The sequence below is a fragment of the Nyctereutes procyonoides genome, unplaced genomic scaffold (genome assembly GCF_905146905.1).
Source record: "Nyctereutes procyonoides isolate TBG_1078 unplaced genomic scaffold, NYPRO_anot_genome, whole genome shotgun sequence".
NCBI lineage: Eukaryota > Metazoa > Chordata > Mammalia > Carnivora > Canidae > Nyctereutes > Nyctereutes procyonoides.
In genome coordinates, this window is record NW_026575044.1 from 46224507 (window position 1) to 46245567 (window position 21061).

General features: G+C 40.2%; 1 protein-coding gene across 8 annotated transcripts in view; it reads left to right on the top strand.

Moving 5' to 3' along the window:
* The window catches only part of ARHGAP28 (Rho GTPase activating protein 28), a 206169-nt gene that overhangs the window by 150273 nt on the left and 34835 nt on the right, over window positions 1-21061 (top strand). For all 8 annotated transcript variants that reach the window (XM_055324180.1, XM_055324181.1, XM_055324185.1 and 5 more), the window contains 5 exons: window positions 8124-8266; window positions 10745-10910; window positions 11016-11107; window positions 13509-13586; window positions 19137-19299. In XM_055324180.1, coding sequence (XP_055180155.1) covers window positions 8124-8266; window positions 10745-10910; window positions 11016-11107; window positions 13509-13586; window positions 19137-19299 — 642 coding nt within the window. The remainder of the gene's footprint in view (window positions 1-8123; window positions 8267-10744; window positions 10911-11015; window positions 11108-13508; window positions 13587-19136; window positions 19300-21061) is intronic.

A 21061-nucleotide genomic window follows, 5' to 3' on the forward strand; every position in this document is an offset into this window, starting at 1 on the left:
GATTCTCTGAGCTTTTTCCTAAGTATGTGCCACTTTCTCATTTACAACATAACTTCATGCTTTCAGCATTAGCTTCAAAATCCAAATAAGCTGGGGTGATGAAAATGTTCTGATGTTTGTTACTCAGTTCAAATCATGCCACTAAAAGATAAATGTCTACTTGGAGTGGTTTATTGGTTTGGAACACTGTAATAATTGCACTCTGAAGAATCTGTCTATAGAGCCTTCAGAAGTTAGAGTATTATTGAACACCTGGGTGGCTCAGTTGCTTGGGTATCTGACTTGATTTCAGCTCTGGTCATGATCTGGGGATTGTGGGGTTGAACCCCTACACTGGGTTCTGCATTCAGCAGGGAGTCTGCTTCCCTCTCTTCCTCTCTCTATGCCCCTTCCCCACTCAATGCACACTCATGTGCTTCTGTACTCTCTCTCTCTCTCTCAAATAAATCTATACAAAAAAAAAAAAAAACAGAGAGAAGTAGAGTATTTTTAACAATCGGTTTTCTTCTTTATTTATTTTTTATTTTTTGGCTTTCTTCTTTAAATGCAAACCTCTGGGACGCCAGAGTGGCTTAGTGGTTGAGCATCTGCCTAGGGCTCAGGGCATGATCCTGGTCCCTGACCAAGTCCCACATAGGGCTCCCTGTGAGGAGCCTGCTTCTCCCTCCTCTGTGTCTCTGCCTCTCTGTGTGTGTATCTCATGAATAAATAAATAAAATAAAATATTTTAAAAAATAAATAAATGCAAACCTCTGTATGATGAGTGAAAATCAAAACTCCCCCTTGGCCATTTCTTGTTTTTATTGCATCCATTTATTGTATTTTTTTAAATTTTTATTTATTATTTATGATAGTCACACACAGAGAGAGAGAGAGAGGCAGAGACACAGGCAGAGGGAGAAGCAGGCTCCATGCACCGGGAGCCCGACGTGGGATTCGATCCCGGGTCTCCAGGATCGCGCCCTGGGCCAAAGGCAGGCGCCAAACTGCTGCGCCACCCAGGGATCCCCATTTATTGTATTTTTGATTAGTATCTGTTAAAATTTTAAAATCTATTGATTTGCAAATTTCTCCACTTAATGTTTAAGGTAAGATTAATTAGGTATTCTATTATTTCTTTTTGTTGTTCTTTTTTTAGTATTTGGTTTTCCTTTTTTTTCTTTTTCAAAAATATTTTTTATGCAATAAATTTATTTTTCTTGGTGTTCGATTTGCCAGCTTACAGAATAACACCCAGTGCTCATCCCGTCAAGTGCCCCCCCCAGTGCCCGTCACCCATTAACCCCCACCCCCAGCCCGCCTCCCATTCCACCACCCCTAGTTCGTTTCCCAGAGTTAGGAGTCTTTATGTTTTGTCTCCCTTTCTGATATTTCCCATACCCTTCTCCCTTCCCTTATATTCCCTTTCACTATTATTTATATTCCCCAAATGAATGAGACCATATAATGTTTGTCCTTCTCCGATTGACTTATTTCACTCAGCATAATACCCTCCAGTTGCATCCACGTCGAAGCAAATGGTGGGTATTTGTCATTTCTAATGGCTGAGTAATATTCCATTGTATACATAGACCACATCTTCTTGATCCATTCATCTTTCGATGGACACCGAGGCTCCTTCCACAGTTTGGCTATTGTGGACATGGCTGCTAGAAACATCGGGGTGCAGGTGCCCTGGCATTTCATTGCATCTGTATCTTTGGGGTAAATCCCCAGCAGTGCAATTGCTGGGTCGTAGGGCAGGTCTATTTTTAACTCTTTGAGGAACCTCCACACAGTTTTCCAGAGTGGCTGCACCAGTTCTCATTCCCACCAACAGTGTAAGAGGATTCCCCACATCCTCTCCAACATTTGTTGTTTCCTGCCTTGTTAATTTTCCCCATTCTCACTGGTGTGAGGTGGTATCTCATTGTGGTTTTGATTTGTATTTCCCTGATGGCAAGTGATGCGGAGCATTTTCTCATGTGCATGTTGGCCATGTCTATGTCTTCCTCTGTGAGATTTCTGTTCATGTCTTTTCCCCATTTCATGATTGGATTGTTTGTTTCTATGGTGTTGAGTTTAATAAGTTCTTTATAGATCTTGGAAACTAGCCCTTTATCTGTTACTTCATTTGCAAATATCTTCTTCCATTCTGTAGGTTGTCTTTTAGTTTTGTTGACTGTATCCTTTGCTGTGCAAAAGCTTCTTATCTTGATGAAGTCCCAATAGTTCATTTTTGCTTTTGTTTCTTTTGCCTTCATGGATGTATCTTGCAAGAAGTTACTGTGGCCGAGTTCAAAAAGGGTGTTGCCTGTGTTCCCCTCTAGGATTTTGATGGAATCTTGTCTCACATTCAGATCTTTCATCCATTTTGAGTTTATCTTTGTGTATGGTGCAAGAGAGTGGTCTAGTTTCATTCTTCTGCGTGTGGATGTCCAATTTTCCCAGCACCATTTATTGAAGAGACTGTCTTTCTTCCAGTGGATAGTCTTTCCTCCTTTATCGAATATTACTTGACCATAAAGTTCAGAGTCCACTTCTGGGTTCTCTATTCTGTTCCATTGATCTATGTGTCTGTTTTTGTGCCAGTACCACACTGTCTTGATGACCACAGCTTTGTAGTACAACCTGAAATCTGGCATTGTGATGCCCCCAGATATGGTTTTCTTTTTTAAAATTCCCCTGGCTATTCGGGGTCTTTTCTGATTCCACACAAATCTTAAAATAATTTGTTCTAACTCTCTGAAGAAAGTCCATGGTATTTTGATAGGGATTGCATTAAACTTATAAATTGCCCTGGGTAACATTGACATTTTCACAATATTAATTCTGCCAATCCATAAGCATGGGATATTTTTCCATCTCTTTGTGTCTTCCTCAATTTCTTTTAGAACTGTTCTATGGTTTTTAGGGTATAGATCCTTTACCTCTTTGGTTAGGTTTATTCCTAGGTATCTTATGCTTTTTGGTGCAATTGTCAATGGGATTGACTCCTTAATTTCTCTTTCTTCAGTCTCATTGTTAGTGTATAGAAATGCCATTGATTTCTGGGCATTGATTTTGTATCCTGCCATGCTATCAAATTGCTGTATGAGTTCTAGCAATCTTGGGGTGGAGGCTTTTGGGTTTTCTATGTAGAGTATCATGTCATCAGTGAAAAGGAGAGTTTGACTTCTTCTTTGCCAATATGAATGCCTTTAATGTCATGTTGAATAGCAGTGGTGAGAGTGGATATCCCTGTCTTGTTCCTGATCTTAGGGGAAAGGCTCCCAGTGCTTCCCCATTGAGAATGATATTTGCTGTGGGCTTTTCATAGATGGCTTTTAAGATGTTGAGGAAATTTCCCTCTATCCCTACACTCTGAAGAGTTTTGATCAGGAATGGATGCTGTATTTTGTCAAATGCTTTCTCTGCATCTAATGAGAGGATCATATGGTTCTTGGTTTTTCTCTTGCTGATATGATGAATCACATTGATTGTTTTACGAGTGTTGAACCAGCCTTGGGTCCCGGGAATAAATCCTACTTGGTCATGGTGAATAATTTTCTTAATGTACTGTTGGATCCTATTGGCTGGTATCTTGTTGAGAATTTTTGCATCCATGTTCATCAGGGATATTGGTCTGTAATTCTCCTTTTTGGTGGGGTCTTTGTCTGGTTTTGGAATTAAGGTGATGCTGGCCTCATAGAATGAATTTGGAAGTATTCCATCTCCTTCTATCTTTCCAAACAGCTTTAGTAGAATAGGTATGGTTTCTTTAAAGGTTTGGTAGAATTCCCCTGGGAAGCCATCTGGCCCTGGACTTTTGTGTCTTGGGAGGTTTTTGATGACTGCTTCAATTTCCTCCCTGGTTATTGGCCAGTTCAGGTTTTCTATTTCTTCCTGTTCCAGTTTTGGTAGTTTGTGGCTTTCCAGGAATGCGTCCATTTCTTCTAGATTGCCTAATTTATTGGCGTATAGCTGTTCATAATATGTTTTTAAGATCGTTTGTATTTCCTTGGTGTTGGTAGTGATCTCTCCTTTCTCATTCATAATTTTTGAGTCTTCTTTCTCTTCTTTTTAGTAAGGCTGGCTAATGGTTTATCTTATTAATTATTTCAAAGAACCAACTCCTAGTTTTGTTGATCTGTTCCACAGTTCTTCTGGTCTCAATTTTGTTGCGTTCTGCCCAAATCTTTATTAACTCTCTTCTTCTGCTGGGTGTAGGATCTATTTGCTTTTTTTTTCTCTAGCTCCTTTAGGTGTAAGGTTAGCTTTTGTATTTGACTTCTTTCCAGTTTTTGAATGGATCCTTTTATTGCGATGTATTTCCCCCTCAGGACTGCTTTTGCTGCATCCCAAGGTTTTTGAATGGTTGTATCTTCATTCTCATTAGTTTCCATGGATCTTTTTCATTCTTCCTTAATTTCCTGGTTGACCCTTTCATCTTTTAGCAGATGGTCCTTAACCTCCACGTGTTTGAAGTCCTTCCAAACTTCTTGTTGTGATTTAGTTCTAATTTCAAGGCATTATTGTCTGAGAATATGCAGGGGACGTTCCCAATCTTTTGGTATCGGTCAGACCTGATTTGTGACCCAGTATGTGGTCTATTCTGGAGAAGGTTTCATGTGCACTTGAGAAGAATGTGTATTCAGTTGAGTTTGGATGTAAAGTTCTGTAGATATCTGTGAAATCCATCTGGTCCAGTGTATCATTTAAACTCTTGTTTCTTTGGAGATGTTGTGTTTAGAAGACCTATCGAGTATAGAAAGCACTAGATTGAAGTCACCAAGTATAAGTGTATTATTATCTAAGTATGTCTTAACTTTGGTTATTAATTGATTGATATACTTGGCAGCTCCCACATTTGGGGCATATATATTGAGGATTGTTAAGTCCCCTTGTTGGATAGATCCTTTAAGTATGGTATAGTGTCCCTCTTCATCTCTTACTACAGTCTTCGGGGTAAATTTTTAGTTTATCTGATATGAGGATGGCTACCCCTGCTTTCTTTTGAGGACCATTCGAATGGTCAGTGGTTCTCCAACCTTTTATTTTCAGGCTGTAGGTGTCCTTCTGTCTAAAATGAGTCTCTTGTAGACAGCAAATAGATGGGTCCTGCTTTTTTATCAAGTCTGAAACCCTGTGCCTTTTGATGGGGTCATTAAGCCCGTTCACGTTCAGAGTTACTATTGAATGATATGAGTTTAGTGTCATCATGATATCTATTCAGTCCTTGTTTTTGTGGATTGTTCCACTGGACTTCTTCTTAAAGGGGAATTTTAAGAGTCCCCCTTAAAATTTCTTGCAGAGCTGGTTTGGAGGTTACATATTCTTTCAGTTCCTGCCTGTCTTGGAAGCTCTTTATCTCTCCTTCCATTTTGAATGAGAGCCTTGCTGGATAAAGTATTCTTGGTTGCATGTTCTTCTCATTTAGGACCCTGAATATATCCTGCTAGCCCTTTCTGGCCTGCCAGGTCTCTGTGGAGAGGTCTGCTGTTACCCTAATACTCCTCCCCATAAAAGTCAGGGATTTCTTGTCTCTTGCTGCTTTAAGGATCTTCTCTTTATCTTTGGAATTTGCAAGCTTCACTATTAAATGTCGAGGTGTTGAACGGTTTTTATTGATTTTAGGGGGGGATCTCTCTATTTCCTGGATCTGAATGCCTGTTTCCCTTCCCATATTGGGAAAGTTTTCAGCTAGGATTTGTTCAAATACATATTCTGGCCCTCTGTCCCGTTCGGTGCCCTCGGGAACCCCAATTAAATGTAGGTTTTTCTTCCTCAGGCTGTCGTTTATTTCCCTTAATCTCTCTTCATGGTCTTTTAATTGTTTGTCTCTTTTTTCCTCAGTTTCCCTCTTTGCCATCAACTTGTCTTCTATGTCACTCATTCGTTCTTCCACCTCATTAACCCTCGTCGTTAGGACTTCTAGTTTTGGCATCTCATTCAATTGATTTTTAATTTCTGCCTGATTAGATCTAAATTCTGCAGTCATGAAGTCTCTTGAGTCCTTTATGCTTTTTTCTAGAGCCACCAGTAGCTGTATAATAGTGCTTCTGAATTGGCTTTCTGACATTGAATTGTAATCCAGATTTTGTAACTGTGGGAGAGAGGACTGTTTCTGATTCTTTCTTTTGAGGTGAGGTTTTCCTTCTAGTCATTTTGCTCAGTGCAGAATGGCCAAAAACGAGTTGTATTGGGAAAAGGAGAAAAAGAGAGGAGAGAAAGAAGGAAAGAAAAGAAAAAAAAAAGGAAGAAAAAAAGGAAAAAGAGAAGAAAAAGAAAAAGAAAGAAAGGGGAAAAAGGGTGGGGGAAGCAAACAGAAATCAAAAAGGAAAAAAAAAAAACCACGGGGGAGTATCTTCTGATTCTGTATACTTTTAAGTCCCTTGACTTCCCCTGGAACTGGTCCGTCTAGCTGGTCTTCTGAGGGAGGGGCCTGTTGTGCTGATTTCCAGGTGTTAGCACTTGGGGGAGCTGCTCTGCCCCTGCCTGGTGCAGGGCTTAGTGGGGGTTGTTTGCCCCGTGAGGCCCCAGGAGGAACAGCCACAGTGGCCGCGGCCAGCTCTGGAGCCCTGGAGTCAGCTCCCATAGTAACTACGGACCTCTCCGTCTACAGGGCCTGGAGGCTCCGGGGCGGGGTCGTTGATCTGCTCAGCTGGGGCAGGAGCGTCCTTGCTGTCCTGGGCCCTCCTGGCCTCTGCCTGTCCCGCGGGGAGGCCGGATCCTGGGCTGTGTCCCGGCGCCCTGTGCTCCCGGGCTTGTGCTGTTGGATTCGCGCAGCCCCTTCGTGCGGAGCCTCGGCCCGAGCCTCTCCGAGCTGCTCCCGCCCCGCAGCCCCCTCCACGGAGCCGCCGCCCGAGCCCCTCCGAGCTGCTCCGGGCCCGCCGTGCGCGCTGCAGCCCTTAGGGAGCTCGGCGCACTCTCCCGGGGCGCAGGTGTCTGTTAGTGTCCCCGGGAGCCCGAGGGCATCCCCGCCTTCCTGGGGTCCTGCTCTAACTCCCTGCGCGCCCCTTTCCGCCCGGGAAGGTTGGTGCAGCTCCTGCTTCTCCGGGACGGGGCTCTCCTGTCCTGGGGACACTCGCCCTGGCCTCAGCCCGGCTCCTCGCGGGCCCCTCCCCCTCGGAGGCCTTTTGTGTCTTTATTTCTTTTTCCCCGTCTTCCTACCTTGATAGAAGCGCGGACTCTTCTCACTGCAGCGTTCCAGCTGTTCTCTCTTTAAGTCTCAGGCCGAATTCGTAGATTTTCAGGATGATTTGAAGGTTATCTAGGTAATTTGGTGGGGACAGGTGACTTGGGGACCCTACTCTTCTGCCATCTTGCCCCTCCTCCCAGTGTTTGGTTTTCCTTTAGATGAGTTCTCTTTTTTGTAGTCAAGTTTTTGTTTTGTTTTGTTTTTTTAAACGCATATGAACAGTTTTTCCAGGTGATGAGAAATGGTGGCAAACCAAATCTTAGTCAGAAATCAGAGTTTAGGATTACTCAAATGATTTCTGGATTCATTTGTTTTTGATCAAGGAATCTTAATTTCAAACTACCTCATGGAGAACATTGATGTGGGACATTTCTTGTCACCATTTGGCTCTTTGTTAATGAATATCATGCTAGGTCAGGTAACCAAATCAAATCATAAGAATTTGGATCAATTTACCTTAACAAACCTAACACTGAAGTCCAGATTGAATTCCAACACATTCTAAGAGACAAACATCCCACAGTTTGGGAGAAAAAAACAAGAGAAGTGATTTTAGGCAGGAATTCTGGGGGAGTTTTTGCTCCTTCTCCCTCTGCCTTAAGCTTCTGCTTCCCTAGGAACAGGGACATTGGGTTTAGGTGGACTTAACTGTAATATCATAAGAACATATAGAAGAAATACATCATTTGTGGGCTTTCATCAAGTAATCCTCATTGCCTTTCATGAGAAAAAAATCTAAGATTAAAGATATCAGATGAAATAGAAAGTTTGTTTGGATAGTTATTATAGAAATTCATTCATACGGAAGTCCAGTGACCTCACATTATTGCTTAACTGAAATTGCCTGGGTGAGTCCAATGCTATTCCTTGGATGTAAACATTCTAACATGCTTATACTTTGTGCTTATTTTATAGTACATGATGTTGATTTGGCATATAAAATATTATATATCCTTTTTTTTAGATGACAATTATCTGGAAAAAAACATTGTACCAGAAACTGAAGAGCTGTCCTTTGAAGTATCTTATTCAGAAATGGTTACAGAGATTCCAAAAAGAAATAAATTTAAGAAGTCAGATTTTAAGAAAGAAGACTACGCTTTAACTGTACGTAAAACTTTTCATGATTATCCCCATAACTTCCTCTGACTTTTCTATGGGACAAACTAGGATTTTTTTTTTTAATATGTATGTGTGGAGGAAGAGGGCAGGCATTAGTGTTGCATAACACCAGGGCATCATGGTTGTGCATTGCACAGCCTACCTAGCTGTACCTGGCAGTACTGAGTTGAGGAAGAGTTCTAAAGGTATATACTTTAATACTGTTTTACAGAGGAAACAGGATTTCCTGAATGTGTGCTTTCATGTGCTTTATATCCTTACTTATAGGTTAATGCAGATTCTAACTATATACTAGCTTATGCCTCTAGAAGTCACATATCAGAGGGGCTACTGCAAAAAGTCACAGTCATTAAAATAAGAAGTGAGTACTTGCAGGACAGGCACTAAAAATTTATCAAATAGACTCAAGAATTTATAATATTATTACAAAATAGGCAAGTAGAGCTATATACTTCATTATCCTGAAAGTCTCAGAGTGTGTATGTATATATCTATATATCTATATCTTTATATCCAGGATATTATATCCTGAAAGCCCACTAAAGAACTATATTACACTGATCTGTTGGCTGCTCAGTAAATGCATTTGTGAAGAGTTCATGATATAGAGCCCTGAATATTATGTGCTGATCAGAGCTGGAGGCATGATGACCAGCAGGGCTCAGGCAGATTCAGGGCTAAGGGAATGAGTCATATAAAAAATGGCTGTCTTTGCCTAGGCAGCCTGGACCATTCCCAGACAACAGTCCCGTGATGGAGGGGAACAAGAGGGCAGGGCAAGAACTGTATGGCTTTCTGAGTACTTTCTACCAACCTAGTGCTATACTAGGTATCCTTGTTGTAATCACCCTGTGACTGCTCCCATTTTACAGCTAAATAAACTGAGGCTCAAAGAAGCTGAGTAATTGATCCAAAGCCCCAAAGCAAGTAGGAGGCTGAAACAGGATTTAAACCTACGTATGTCAAACTCCAAAACTTCTCCTGGTCCCTGAGCAGCCTCTATGTTGGAGGGCACAGAAGTATTCTGGGGCAAAAGAGGGAATCCAATGGGACTCTGGTTTTAGGGGCATCCCTCCCAATCTTTAGAGAGAGTCATCCAAGAGAGGATGCTGGCCCCCAGCTCCCTCATCCGCTGTCCCCTCCTGAGATTTGGGTCACCTGGGGTGCAGGTTGGCCTTCTGTGAAGAACTTTCTGTGAGATTTAGCAAGTGGTAATTACTCAGTGAATGATTGTGGTTCTTATCTCTGTCGTTGTTGCTATGTATTACTGTTATGTGAGGTTTTGGTCTCAGAAAGAAGGTAAAACAACTAAGTTTTTTATAAGATAAGATATGCCCCAAACCACATTCTACATTTTGTTGTTTCACTTTTAAAATACTTGAGGCTCCCAGGAGTAATTGCTGACTAAATGAATGAATGATTGAATGAGTAGATGATTTAAAAACCTCAAGAAAGCTCTAACTGAGGGAACTCCTATAGAGAATGTATAAAGCTTTATAATTGAAACAACTGGAATTTTTCTGCCTTGGCAATTTTATTCAATACCAGGATTTTTTAGAGCAAAGCATACTTGTGCTTTGTTACTTGTTATAGTCTTCACAGTATTTCTGGATTGTTGAAGGGTTTTATTGTTATCATTTTATTTTTTTAAAAGATTTTATTCATCTATTAGAGACACAGAGAGAGAGGCAGAGACATCATGCAGGGAGCCTGATGTGGGACTCAATCCCAGGTCTCCAGGATCACGCCCCGGGCTGAAGGTGGCGCTAAACCACTGAGCCACCCGGGCTGCCCTGTTATCATTTTATTGTATTTTTGTTTCCTATTGTGGATATGGAGAATATAGCAATGTCATTGTCTGAAATGATAGTAGGATGATGTGGTACTTTCTATATCTTTATCTTTTTTAGAAATGCTTGGACTTTTATATCTGAATTTGATTTTTAAGGTAGAATAACTGTGCTGTTTCAGCAGAAATGTGCAATCACATTCAGTGGGGGAGATTAGTCTTTTAGAATATGCAGAAGAGAATAGATCATACCTGATTCAAGGACTAAGAGCCCCCAACCCCTGAAAAGATATGTCAGAAGCTCTTCTGGGAGCACTTAGCTATTGGGCCTTGTGTGCATGTCATGTATGCCCATGGTAGGTACATTCCATGTGGTGCCTGGGGCGTCAGTTAACAACACAGGATGTTTCTTAGAAGAAGGACATTTTCATGGTTGTGACGACAGTGTTATAGTACATTCCAGATCACTCTTTTGTTTCTAATTTAGCACAGGAGTGTTCTGCAAACGTTCTGAAATCATTCATAATCTTTCTGTGATGCAACTTGCTCCTCGGAGATTTTTTATAAGCAACATGTTTTGCTATTCAGATTTAGAATGTCCAGGTGGTATTTGAATGAGGGAATAATAATTTTCCTTTGCCGTGAAAAATAAATATCTTCAATATGTATTTTAGAAATTTATTGTCCAGAAAACCAGATTCGGCCTAACTGAAGCAGGAGATCTGTCTGCCGAAGATATGAAAAAAATCCGCCATCTCTCCCTGATTGAATTGACTGCCTTTTTCGATGCCTTTGGAATCCAGCTGAAAAGAAACAAAACTGAGAAAGTAAAAGGACGAGGTGGTTAAGACAGGTTTCTTCTGATTTTAGCTCTTTGATACACTGGAATAAGTTAGTGCTTTGCTGATTCTTTTTTCTTTCTTTCTTGCCCATTTTACAACGAAGACAATGGTATTTTTGGAGTTCCACTTACAGTTCTATTGGACAATGACCGAAAGAAAGACCCTGGAGTGAAGGTCCCATTGGTGTTACAAAAAGTGAGTGGAGTGTAAATGACTGAGGAAAAACTAAAGCCTCCTGCCTGCAGTTTGGAGTTGTAAACCTGCTAATGAATTTTCTTATATATTTAAAGACACTGAAGCTCTCTTAGGACTCAGGCCCTGGGTGATTTTCAGCTTTCTTCTTGCATCCCCATAGCATCCCACAGTACTTGTAACCAGTTTGCCTTGCTGCAAACTTTTAGAGCCTATTACACGGTCTGACAGTAAAGCATCAGGTGATGAACACAGATGCTCTGTTGTATGGCTTCCTTCTGTTATATTTTTTCCAGTGTTTTCTAAAGGTTACTTATGTGCGTTACATGTTTGTGTTTGTATTTGATTATTCCCTGCAGAATACAAGATGACCATTAATTATCAGCTGTACATTTACTGATTATATAGGTATTTGCCTAGCTCTATCACAGGTTGGGTGTTTTTAAATGTATATGTGTAATCATTCAAATGAATTTGGCTAACAAAGCTTAATAAAGCCTAAAATCCATTTTTCTGGTGGTTTTTCAGGTATCACTAGGAAGATGAAATATGTTTAGATAAAGAATAAGTTTGGTGGAAGGGGGTTTTAAAAATGATATTATCTCAATTATCATCTGTCAGTATCTGTGACCATCATCACTCAATCACTCAATAGCTGATTTGATTTTAAGTCATGTTTTTTTTTTTTAAGTCATGTTTTTATAGCCAACAATTTACACTGGTTTACTCAAGTATGCATTTATTCAACAGTGACATCCAGTGGCACATTTAAAATCCCAACCCCTAAACACAAAGCTTGTTGCATTTTAAATTGAGTTTTTAAGTAATTTAGAAAAATATTGACTGAGGAAACATATACTTACCTTATTCACAGTAACAATGCTATGGTTCTTTACTGTGTACTCCCTAAACTTTGCTGCCAGTGCCGGAGACTGAGATACTTCTCAAGTCAGGTGATTGGTTGCTGCTGATGGAGATAGAAAATGCCAATGAAAGAGCCAGAGGGTGCTGGTGACATGCCAGTGTGCACAGGGGCATCTATAGGGTTCCTTCCCTGAGTAAGTGCCATCCATACCCTAGCATGGGTAGTCAGCACTTAGCAGCTTGAGGAGGTTGTGTGATCATTTCCCTTCTACTGATGAGGTTACTAAGGAGGAGAGTGAGATACCTTACCCTTGAGCCCACAGCCAGCTAGGAGGAAGGGCAAAGGCGAGCCCAGCCTATGGTGGTGACATGAAGATTTTCTTTTCCTTTCTTGAATTAGAACTAGAATCACTACCTCTGTCCTCTCTATAAAGGATAGAGTTTGAAGATAATGCATAACAATCGAAGACTGAGGCGATTCAACACTTGGATTTATATTATTATGTAGCTGCAAAAACCTAGCATGGAATTTAGCAAATGGAAAGTGCATGGTAAATGCTAGTTCAACTAAATCTAGATTTATATCATCTTAGCAACTCCATACATGTTAGCTATTATTACTCTTGATATCAAGTATTCCTCATTGAAGACAGCTTAAGGTATTAATTCTTCCACTCCTATGGGAGAGTCTTTTTCTGTGGACATATTTCCTTAGCCTAAATATCCATTTATCTCCCTACCTGTAAGAACTACCTTAGTTCAGTTACCCCCATTTCTTGAAGAGGAATTAAAGACTTCAAGAGGAGTAGTCCTCTTGAAGAGGAGGACTTGAGCCCCCCCTTGCCATGTGAACACAGGCAAGTCACTTACCCTCTCCATGCCTTAGTCTTCTCAGTATTTGGATGGGGATGCGATTAGCACCTGCCTTGTAGGATTAATGTGAAGATTAGATGAATGCATGGCAAAGTGCTGAGAAAGGGGCATCTGACACAATAAGTGCACAATAAATGTCAGATTGTGTTATTACTACGTTAACAACATCATCACCATCATCATCAATCACCATTATCATCATCATCATCATCATACCACCATGGGAACTCAGGAGGCATATAAACCTTTATAGTTTCTGCCTTCTTGATCATATTTCTAGAATTCCTATAGTCTCTCAGCTGAAATGGTTCTAATAATAGTAAATTTAGAATCTTTTCCTGTTGTTCCATCTGCAGAAAAAGATACATAGTAATCAGATCTTAACTTAGTCAAGTGGTGGTGTACTCTAGTGGTCAAGAACACAAACTTGAGAGACAGTGCCCTTACTTTTGAGGTTGATCCTGGGAATTGATAGAACAGTTCTCAGTCTCCTTTCATTTGCAAATTAGAAACTGTTGTTGACCTTGGAGGCAGTTGGGAACATTCAAATACCAGGAACGTACACATATGCTTGGTAATTTATTGATTGTTGTCACCATCATTGTCATTTCAGATGTTTGTAATTGTATGGAGGTATTTATTTTTATAATGTATCATTGCTTTCTAGTTTTTTGAGAAAGTTGAGGAGTCAGGCCTGGAATCTGAAGGAATTTTTCGACTTTCAGGATGTACTGCCAAAGTCAAGGTACTGAACATTTTCTCTCTTTCTAGTGGGAGATCTAGGCTAACTAGACCCAGTTTACACAGGACCCAGGGATCAAGTCCTTTTTTGTTGCTGCTGATAGGACCACTTGACCCTATCTCGTGTTCTGGATGCCTATGATTAAATGTTGTTCTGTGATCCTGAGTTGTATATCCTTTTAAAACAACAACAATAAAAAAACAGCATCAGTGCAAGAACACACCAGCTCACCGTGAAAGACTGCTTCTTATCTTTAGTTTCGAAAAGTTGAAATATTCCATCACTGTTTTCTGGGTTAAACACTTTAGTTTGCTATGTTCTTCCCAGTCATGGAATTTGCCAAGCCAATATTACGTGAGCCCTCATTTCCATTATCGGTTGCTTCATATTTTTTTATGTACTTTTTTTTTTGTTTGTTTAGAGCGGGAAGAGAGGGGCAAAAGGAGAGGGAGAGAGAATTTTAAGTAGGCTTTACACCCAGTGCAGAGCCCTATTCGGGGCTCGATCTCACGATCCTGAGTTCATGACCTGAGCTGAAATCAAGAGTCCAAAGCTTAATTGACTGAGCCACCTGGGTGCTCCTCATTATCAGTTGCTTTAAACTTAGAAACATTCTTTGGATGTCTTTTTAATGAAAGTCCTTATAAAAATATGTAGGAATGATGTTACCACTAGAATAATCACTCAGCAGTTCTAAAGCCTAGTTGCATATAAGGTAAAGTTAATTTCTACATATAAAACCACCTGTGTAATGTGAGTCCTTTTACTTAGTCTTCCTACTTCTATGTAGTAGCAAACTCCACAGTGCCATAAAGGAGAGAATCAGTAAAAAGAAAAACTTTTCTCATAAATTTCCAGTAAGAGGGGATCCCTGGGTGGCTCAGCGGTTTGGCGCCTGCCTTTGGCCCAGGGCATGATCTTGGAGTCCTGGGATCGAGTCCCATGTCAGGTTCCCTGCATGGAGCCTGCTTCTCCCTCTGCCTGTATCTCTGCCTCTCTCTCTCTCTCTCTCTGTGTGTGTCTCTCATGAATAAATAAGTAAAATCTTTAAATAAATAAATAACTTTCCAGTAAGATATCCCACTTTTTCACCGGGGGGAGGGGGGCGGAGGGGGCATCACACTGAAGAGTCCCACTCTGCCCTTGGATCTCCCTGGCTGGTAGATGTGAGAACCTGAGCAGTTTTAAATAATCAGTCTGAAAAAAGAAGTCTCGAGATGAGGGGAAAATTAACTTAGTTGCAACGTGTAGAGGTAGAAGAGCATTTCTTCATTAATTCATTTTGGTACATGTCTTGGGAAATTCTATTTGTATCAGAAATCTCAGGGTTTTTATTTAGAAGTGTGATGAGATGTTTTGGTAAGTAGAAACTGAGAAATAGGCTGTGTCTATTGGAAGCTGTAGAAGGCAGATTCTGAGATGGAGTCAGGAGTAGAAGAGTCAGTGTTTCTGAAGGGTGCAAAGGAAGAAGCCAGGCTGGTAAGGCTGTGCCTCACAGCAGATGCAGGGCTGATGCTGGCCCTGCCTGCCCTTCAGAGCACCCCCTCACCAGGCAGAGGTGCCAGGAATCAGCTTCCACAATGCACTCAGTCACTGCCCCAGCATCTTGTAAAGAAGGGGATGAGGCAGATGAGCAGTGCTAACTGCTAGCAGAGTTGGTGCCAGGAATCACCAATTATTTTATGCAGATAATTCATTTTATGAGGGAGATCTGAGCAGTACACCACTTTGCCAATGACAGAAGGGGTCGGGGTATTTGGAGAATTGTTACTTCCCTGGGAGTGGAGATTGCTAGATGCTGAAAGGCAAGAAAATTCCTAATGTTTCCTCAAGATTTATTCTTTCTGAATTGAGTCTGCTTTTTGTCTTAGATTCTCATTGCTACAGTGGCTATATGTACCCTGAATCAGAGGATGAAAGTTGTCATATCTATAGAGTCAGAGAACCAAAATGAAGAAATGAAGCCAGAGAAACAAATTTCTTAGGCACAATTAGACTTCATTCTTCTAAACTTATCATTGGGAAGTGGTATTTACAGATTCTTCCTGGCTCGTGTGTGTGTGTGTGTGTGTGTGTGTGTGTATAACATAATGGAGATTATTTAAAACTCTTTCTCAAAATAATCAAAAGGAGACAATATTTGTTGTGTGCATGAAGTTTGACTCCATAGCAGAAGTTACTTTAGCTAATCTTTGACTGAAAAATGCTTACCCTAGGCTAATAATTCTTTCAGAATGTTCTTACAGGCACATGTATTCTTGAACCACATTTTGGGAAAAGTCCCTTTTCCCCCCTAATCGGTTTTATGTAGTTTCAGCCTATTTATTCCATCTCTTATTAGTCTGAAAATGTAATCCAGATGTTTTCATGGTTTGAGCTCCAGGAAAACCAGTGTGAGAGAAATCTGGGCCAGCAAACAGAAACGAGGGAATATCATAGTTAGAAAGACATTGTAACTTGATATATTAAAGGGGTCTTTATTTCTCTTCTTTGTTCAAACTTTAAACCACTTTTGTAAGTTCTTCTGTTAGACTATTTTTTTCTAGGAATGTGCTTGGGGAAAGATAGTTAAAAAAAAAAAAACTCCATTCTAATTATCCTCCAATTGTGCCAAATGCATGACGCTAACACTAATGTATGATTATGAACAATCTTGTACTTTTGAGGCCTGGTGAGACTAACGGGGGCACAGCCCTGTGGGGAAGCTGCTAGCTTTGACTGCACAGGAAACACGGTATCGGAGCCCATTCCTGTATTCGAGGGCTCTGATCATTTGGAACCAATTTAATGCTTTGGTGTTTCCACTGATTTTCTTCTCCAAAAATGACAGAAATTTGAGCCAAACACTGGGGAATACATTTTATGGAAGAAGGCAGGCTGTTTGACATGCAAGGATTTTTTTTTTTTGTCTAGTTTCAGTTATTCTGAGGCTGCTTTAAATGTTTCACAATTATGTTACCTGGCCTGCTGGTTTCCCTTCTTGAACTGGTTTCTGAAGCTGAAGGTGGGTCATTTGCATTTTTATAAAACTACCTCCTAAATGGAAGCAGGTTATATATTTGCTCAGAGCAGACTTAAGGATGTGGCATCTGACCCCTGCCTAGAGTTCTCATTAACATCGGACAGAAGACACGTCTTCCTTAACCTGTAAATGCTTCCTTTCCTGTCTTTGGCAAGCTAAATTCAACACTGGGTGTATGGTGTCATGTTTAGGACCACCATGGAAATGTCCGCTCTGCTCCTGTGTCCCTCAGTTTGCTATGGTCAAAAGGAAGAGAGGACGATCTCTCTCAGTTTTGTTTTATCCTGGCCTTCCAGACAAGATGAAGAGATACTATTACCCAAATAAGCACATAGGCATGGATTTCCCATAGTAATAATCCTAGAGATTATTATAGACCAGGGGGAGGAAGATGTTAGAAGCAGCCAGCATTTATTGAGAGCTTACTGTGTGGTGGTCTCTCCTCACTGAGCTTTACATTGTATTGTCTGATTTAATCTCTGTGAAGTCATTTTAATATCCCTCTTGCACAGTGAAAAACTTGGGGGACAGGCCTGAGAACTTGTCAGTTGTGGAATTGGGATAAAAACCTAAAGAATCTGGTCATAGAGCCTGCTCTTGGTGCTGGAGCTATGTTGCCTGTTAAGCAACAGAGATCCACTGGTGAGTTAGAATGGTGGTCACATTGAGTTTCAGACAAATTCCTACAGCAGAGGGATGTGGGCGATGAGTTTGATTTATTCTGCTCTTGCTGGGGCTTCCTGCCTCCTTGAAAACAGTTTCCCTTTTGCTTTGTGGCACCAGTCCATGGATGGAAGACGTCTGCTGTTTTCCCTGTACTTCCTGCTAACAACACCTCCATCTCCCCGTGACCCCAGCTAGCAGTCAGTCAAGTTTTCTCTCTCAGGCATTTCTCGATGCTACCTCTCCTTTTTGCCTTATAGCTGCTTATCGAGGTTAGTCCTCGATTTTCCAGAAATAGTGCCATGGCCCAGTAGCTGGTCTCCTTGCCTCTCGTCTTCTTCAATCGATAGCAGACTCTCTTCCAAATCGCTTTCCCATCTGGCTGTCAGAAAAAATAAATCTCACCTTGTTCTCCTGCTTGGACACGTTCCATGTTGCCTCACAGCCCATGGAATGAAGTTCAGTCCCCTGGGGGTTGGCTCTGGTCTATGCCCTAGCAACACTAAACTAATTTGAGTTCCCCAGACCCAGTGGGTTTCCTTGCATGTGTATCACTGCTGGAGCACTTTCTCCTGTCTGGAGTACCCTTCTATTTCCTCTTCCCCTGACGGTTACTCACAGACTCAAGACTTGGCCTGAGCAGAGTTGGATTCTTTTTCCTGGCTACATAGCGTCCAATATGTGACTGGAGTTAGCATCATGAGTTCATAAGATAGTCCCATTCACTAAACTGCAAGATGTCTAGGGGGCAGGGAATGGATCTCACGCATCCTTCTCTCATCAGATTCCAGACTGTGCTCTACTTCTTTTATCCTAGGAAGCACTTTATATGTATGCTTCAATGTTTTACAAAGTGTATTTATCAGCAAAGGATTTCCTTGATTTGCTGTATTATTCTTATTAGATTGAGAGCTTCTCAAGGACAAGAAGCTGGTTAATGAGCTGCAGCATGGTGGGGAAAGGTCAGATGTGCAGACTGATTCTGTGTGTGACTTAAGGCTGGAAAAATTAGGCCACTCATGAGGATAAAACAGATGCCTCAAAGACACTGAGAGTTTTCAGAGTAGTTAGTGTCAGTTAGAGAACTATGGCAACTACCTGCTATTAATAGGTAAACTCTGTATGCAGTTCAAGGAAGTGGTAGAAAATGAGTTTGACTTTGAAAAAGAAACCTGGAGAATGGTGGCACTGGTCATCAAGTGAATCAATAATGTGAACTGTATAACCCAACTAAAACTTATGGAGGCTTAGTGATTTTTTAAAAGTATTTACGCAGTGTTCCAAGTCTTAGGAAGGATTGGGCAAGCATGCAAACATGTGGAAGACATGTGTACCTCTTGGCATAACACTTTGCTATAACTGCTCCAGGAAGATGTCATTGGTCTGCATGTTGCCGTGAGGTCAGAGTTCCTTTACTGGGATACTTTTCATTCTGTATGAGAACTAGCTGAGAGGCCTACATTCTCAATCTAATTTAGAAGTAGATGACAGGATGGCAGAAGGAAGAAATCACGAGAAAAAAGGGAAGTGGAGGCTTTTGTCAAATCAGTACATTTATCCGGTGGGGATGGGTGGTAGTCTGCCAAAACCACAGAAACGAAACTATGATCTGAGTAAAGAATTTTATAGTTCTGTAGAATAAGTAGACTATTTCAAAATTAACGTTATTCTTAAAAGGCTTTAGAAAAAATCATTCAGAAATAGCTATTTCAGTTCTTTAATTATGTTGAAAAAGTTAGGCTTGGTAGATAATGGCTTTTCAATCTATTTACAAAAATAGTTTATGTAATGACAGTTTTCAAAAGGGAAAGAGAGGGGATCAGGTGCTTAAAACCCCTTGAATATTGACTGTTTTTCTTGATTTTCAGCAATACCGGGAAGAACTGGATGCCAAGTTTAATGCTGATAAATTTAAATGGGACAGAATGTGCCATAGAGAAGCTGCAGTAATGTTGAAGGCATTTTTCAGAGAACTACCCACCTCTCTCTTCCCTGTGGAATATATACCAGCCTTCATCACTCTCATGGAAAGTAGGTGGAAGAAGTTAAGTGTGAATGGGCTAAGATATAATAAGGTCAATAAAATGACACAAAGCACAAGAAAGATGCATAATCAAATGTGATCATAAATATACAAATTTCCTATTTCATGACAGTCCTTGGTGAAATATTGAGTTTGATGGTAAACAGTCCTCTCTTTTCGTATTTATATATTAAGTCTGGTAGATAAAATTTACAGGTTTTATAATCATTAAAAGAGAAGGTTACAGGAAGACCAGGCTCTTGAGATTTGAATTCCTGCTCAATCATCTGCTAGCCATGCAGTCAACCTTCCTGAGCTTCATTGCTGCACCTATAAATTACAGATAAATTAATCTGTAATTTATAACCCTGTAATCAGGGTTGATGTGGTTATTGAATGAAGACATCTAGAATAGTACCTGGTATGTAATAGTCCTTCCAAAAGTACAAGGTTTCTCCCTTTTTTAAATCCAGGGACCTGGGTTTGATAATGTGTGTAACATACAATAAATGCTACACAGAAGGTGTTTTGTCTCTGAGAACTACAAAGTCTCATAGATTAGGCCTTAAGTGAGGAACTTGGATAAAAGCATGGAAACTGGAAAGTATGTGTTGTGTTTGGAAGTGAGAGAATAATTTGACATGGCTTTAGCCTCAGGGTTGAATATTGTGGCTATGTGACAAGAGAGAAATTTAGAAAAGTAGAGTAGATTGAAATGATGGGGGCTTTGACTCCCAACCAGAGGAATTCAAGAATTACAAGCCTAACTATGTACAAAGCTGTTAAATAAATGACAATTCTACATGGACAGAAAAAGCCCATGGACAAACTGAAAAGACGCACCCCGTATAAAAAAGGTTGGCCACTGCTCAGCTCTAGATAATGGTTACTGTGGGAATGAGAGCCAAAATCCACACTTTAATGGGAAAACTGTTATTTTGAAAGTATCAGCCACAAATTCAAATTTGAAAACTGTATGGGCCTAACAAATGATATCTATATCTGCCAGTTAATAACTTCCTGCAGGTTGACCAGAACTATAATATCCTTAAAACTGCAATGAAGGAAAATAATAGGTCCTAAGTTTTATGACAGTGTTTGTCCTAAAATTAGTAGGCACTAAATCTTTAAAAATTTTAACTAAATCAGATTAATAAAATAATCCTTGGTGTCTTCAGAGAAGAGAATATGATAATCAAGGCAGTTTTTCCTAAGCCTTAATTCACATGTCATCTGTGTATCTCTAAAATATCTCTTTACTTTGTAAGATGTAGTGTTTTGTTTTATGAGGGAAGCTTGTAAAGAAAGAGAGTAAAGCTAGTTTGCTTCATTTTTTTTTTATTTCAGGTATTGTGCTTTGTCAGTTCTAGAATTTCCAGTTGATGCTTTTTAAAAATTGAAATATAATTAACATACAGTATTATATCAGTTTTAGGTGTACGATATAATGATTCAACAATTTGATATATTTTTCAGCGCTCATGTTAAGTGTACTCTTGATCCCTTTCATTATTTTCATCCCTCCCCTCTGGAAGCCACCAGTTTGTTCTCTGTATATTCAAGAATATGGTTTTTTGTTTGTCTCTTTTTTTTTCTTTTTTTGTTCATTTGTTTTGTTTCTTAAATTGCACATAAGTAAAATCATATGGTATTTTTCTTTCTCTGACTTCTTTCACTTAGCATTATACCCTCTAGATCCATCCATGTTGTTGCAGATGACAAGATTTTGTTTTTGTTATGGTTGAGTAATATTCCATTATATGAATATGT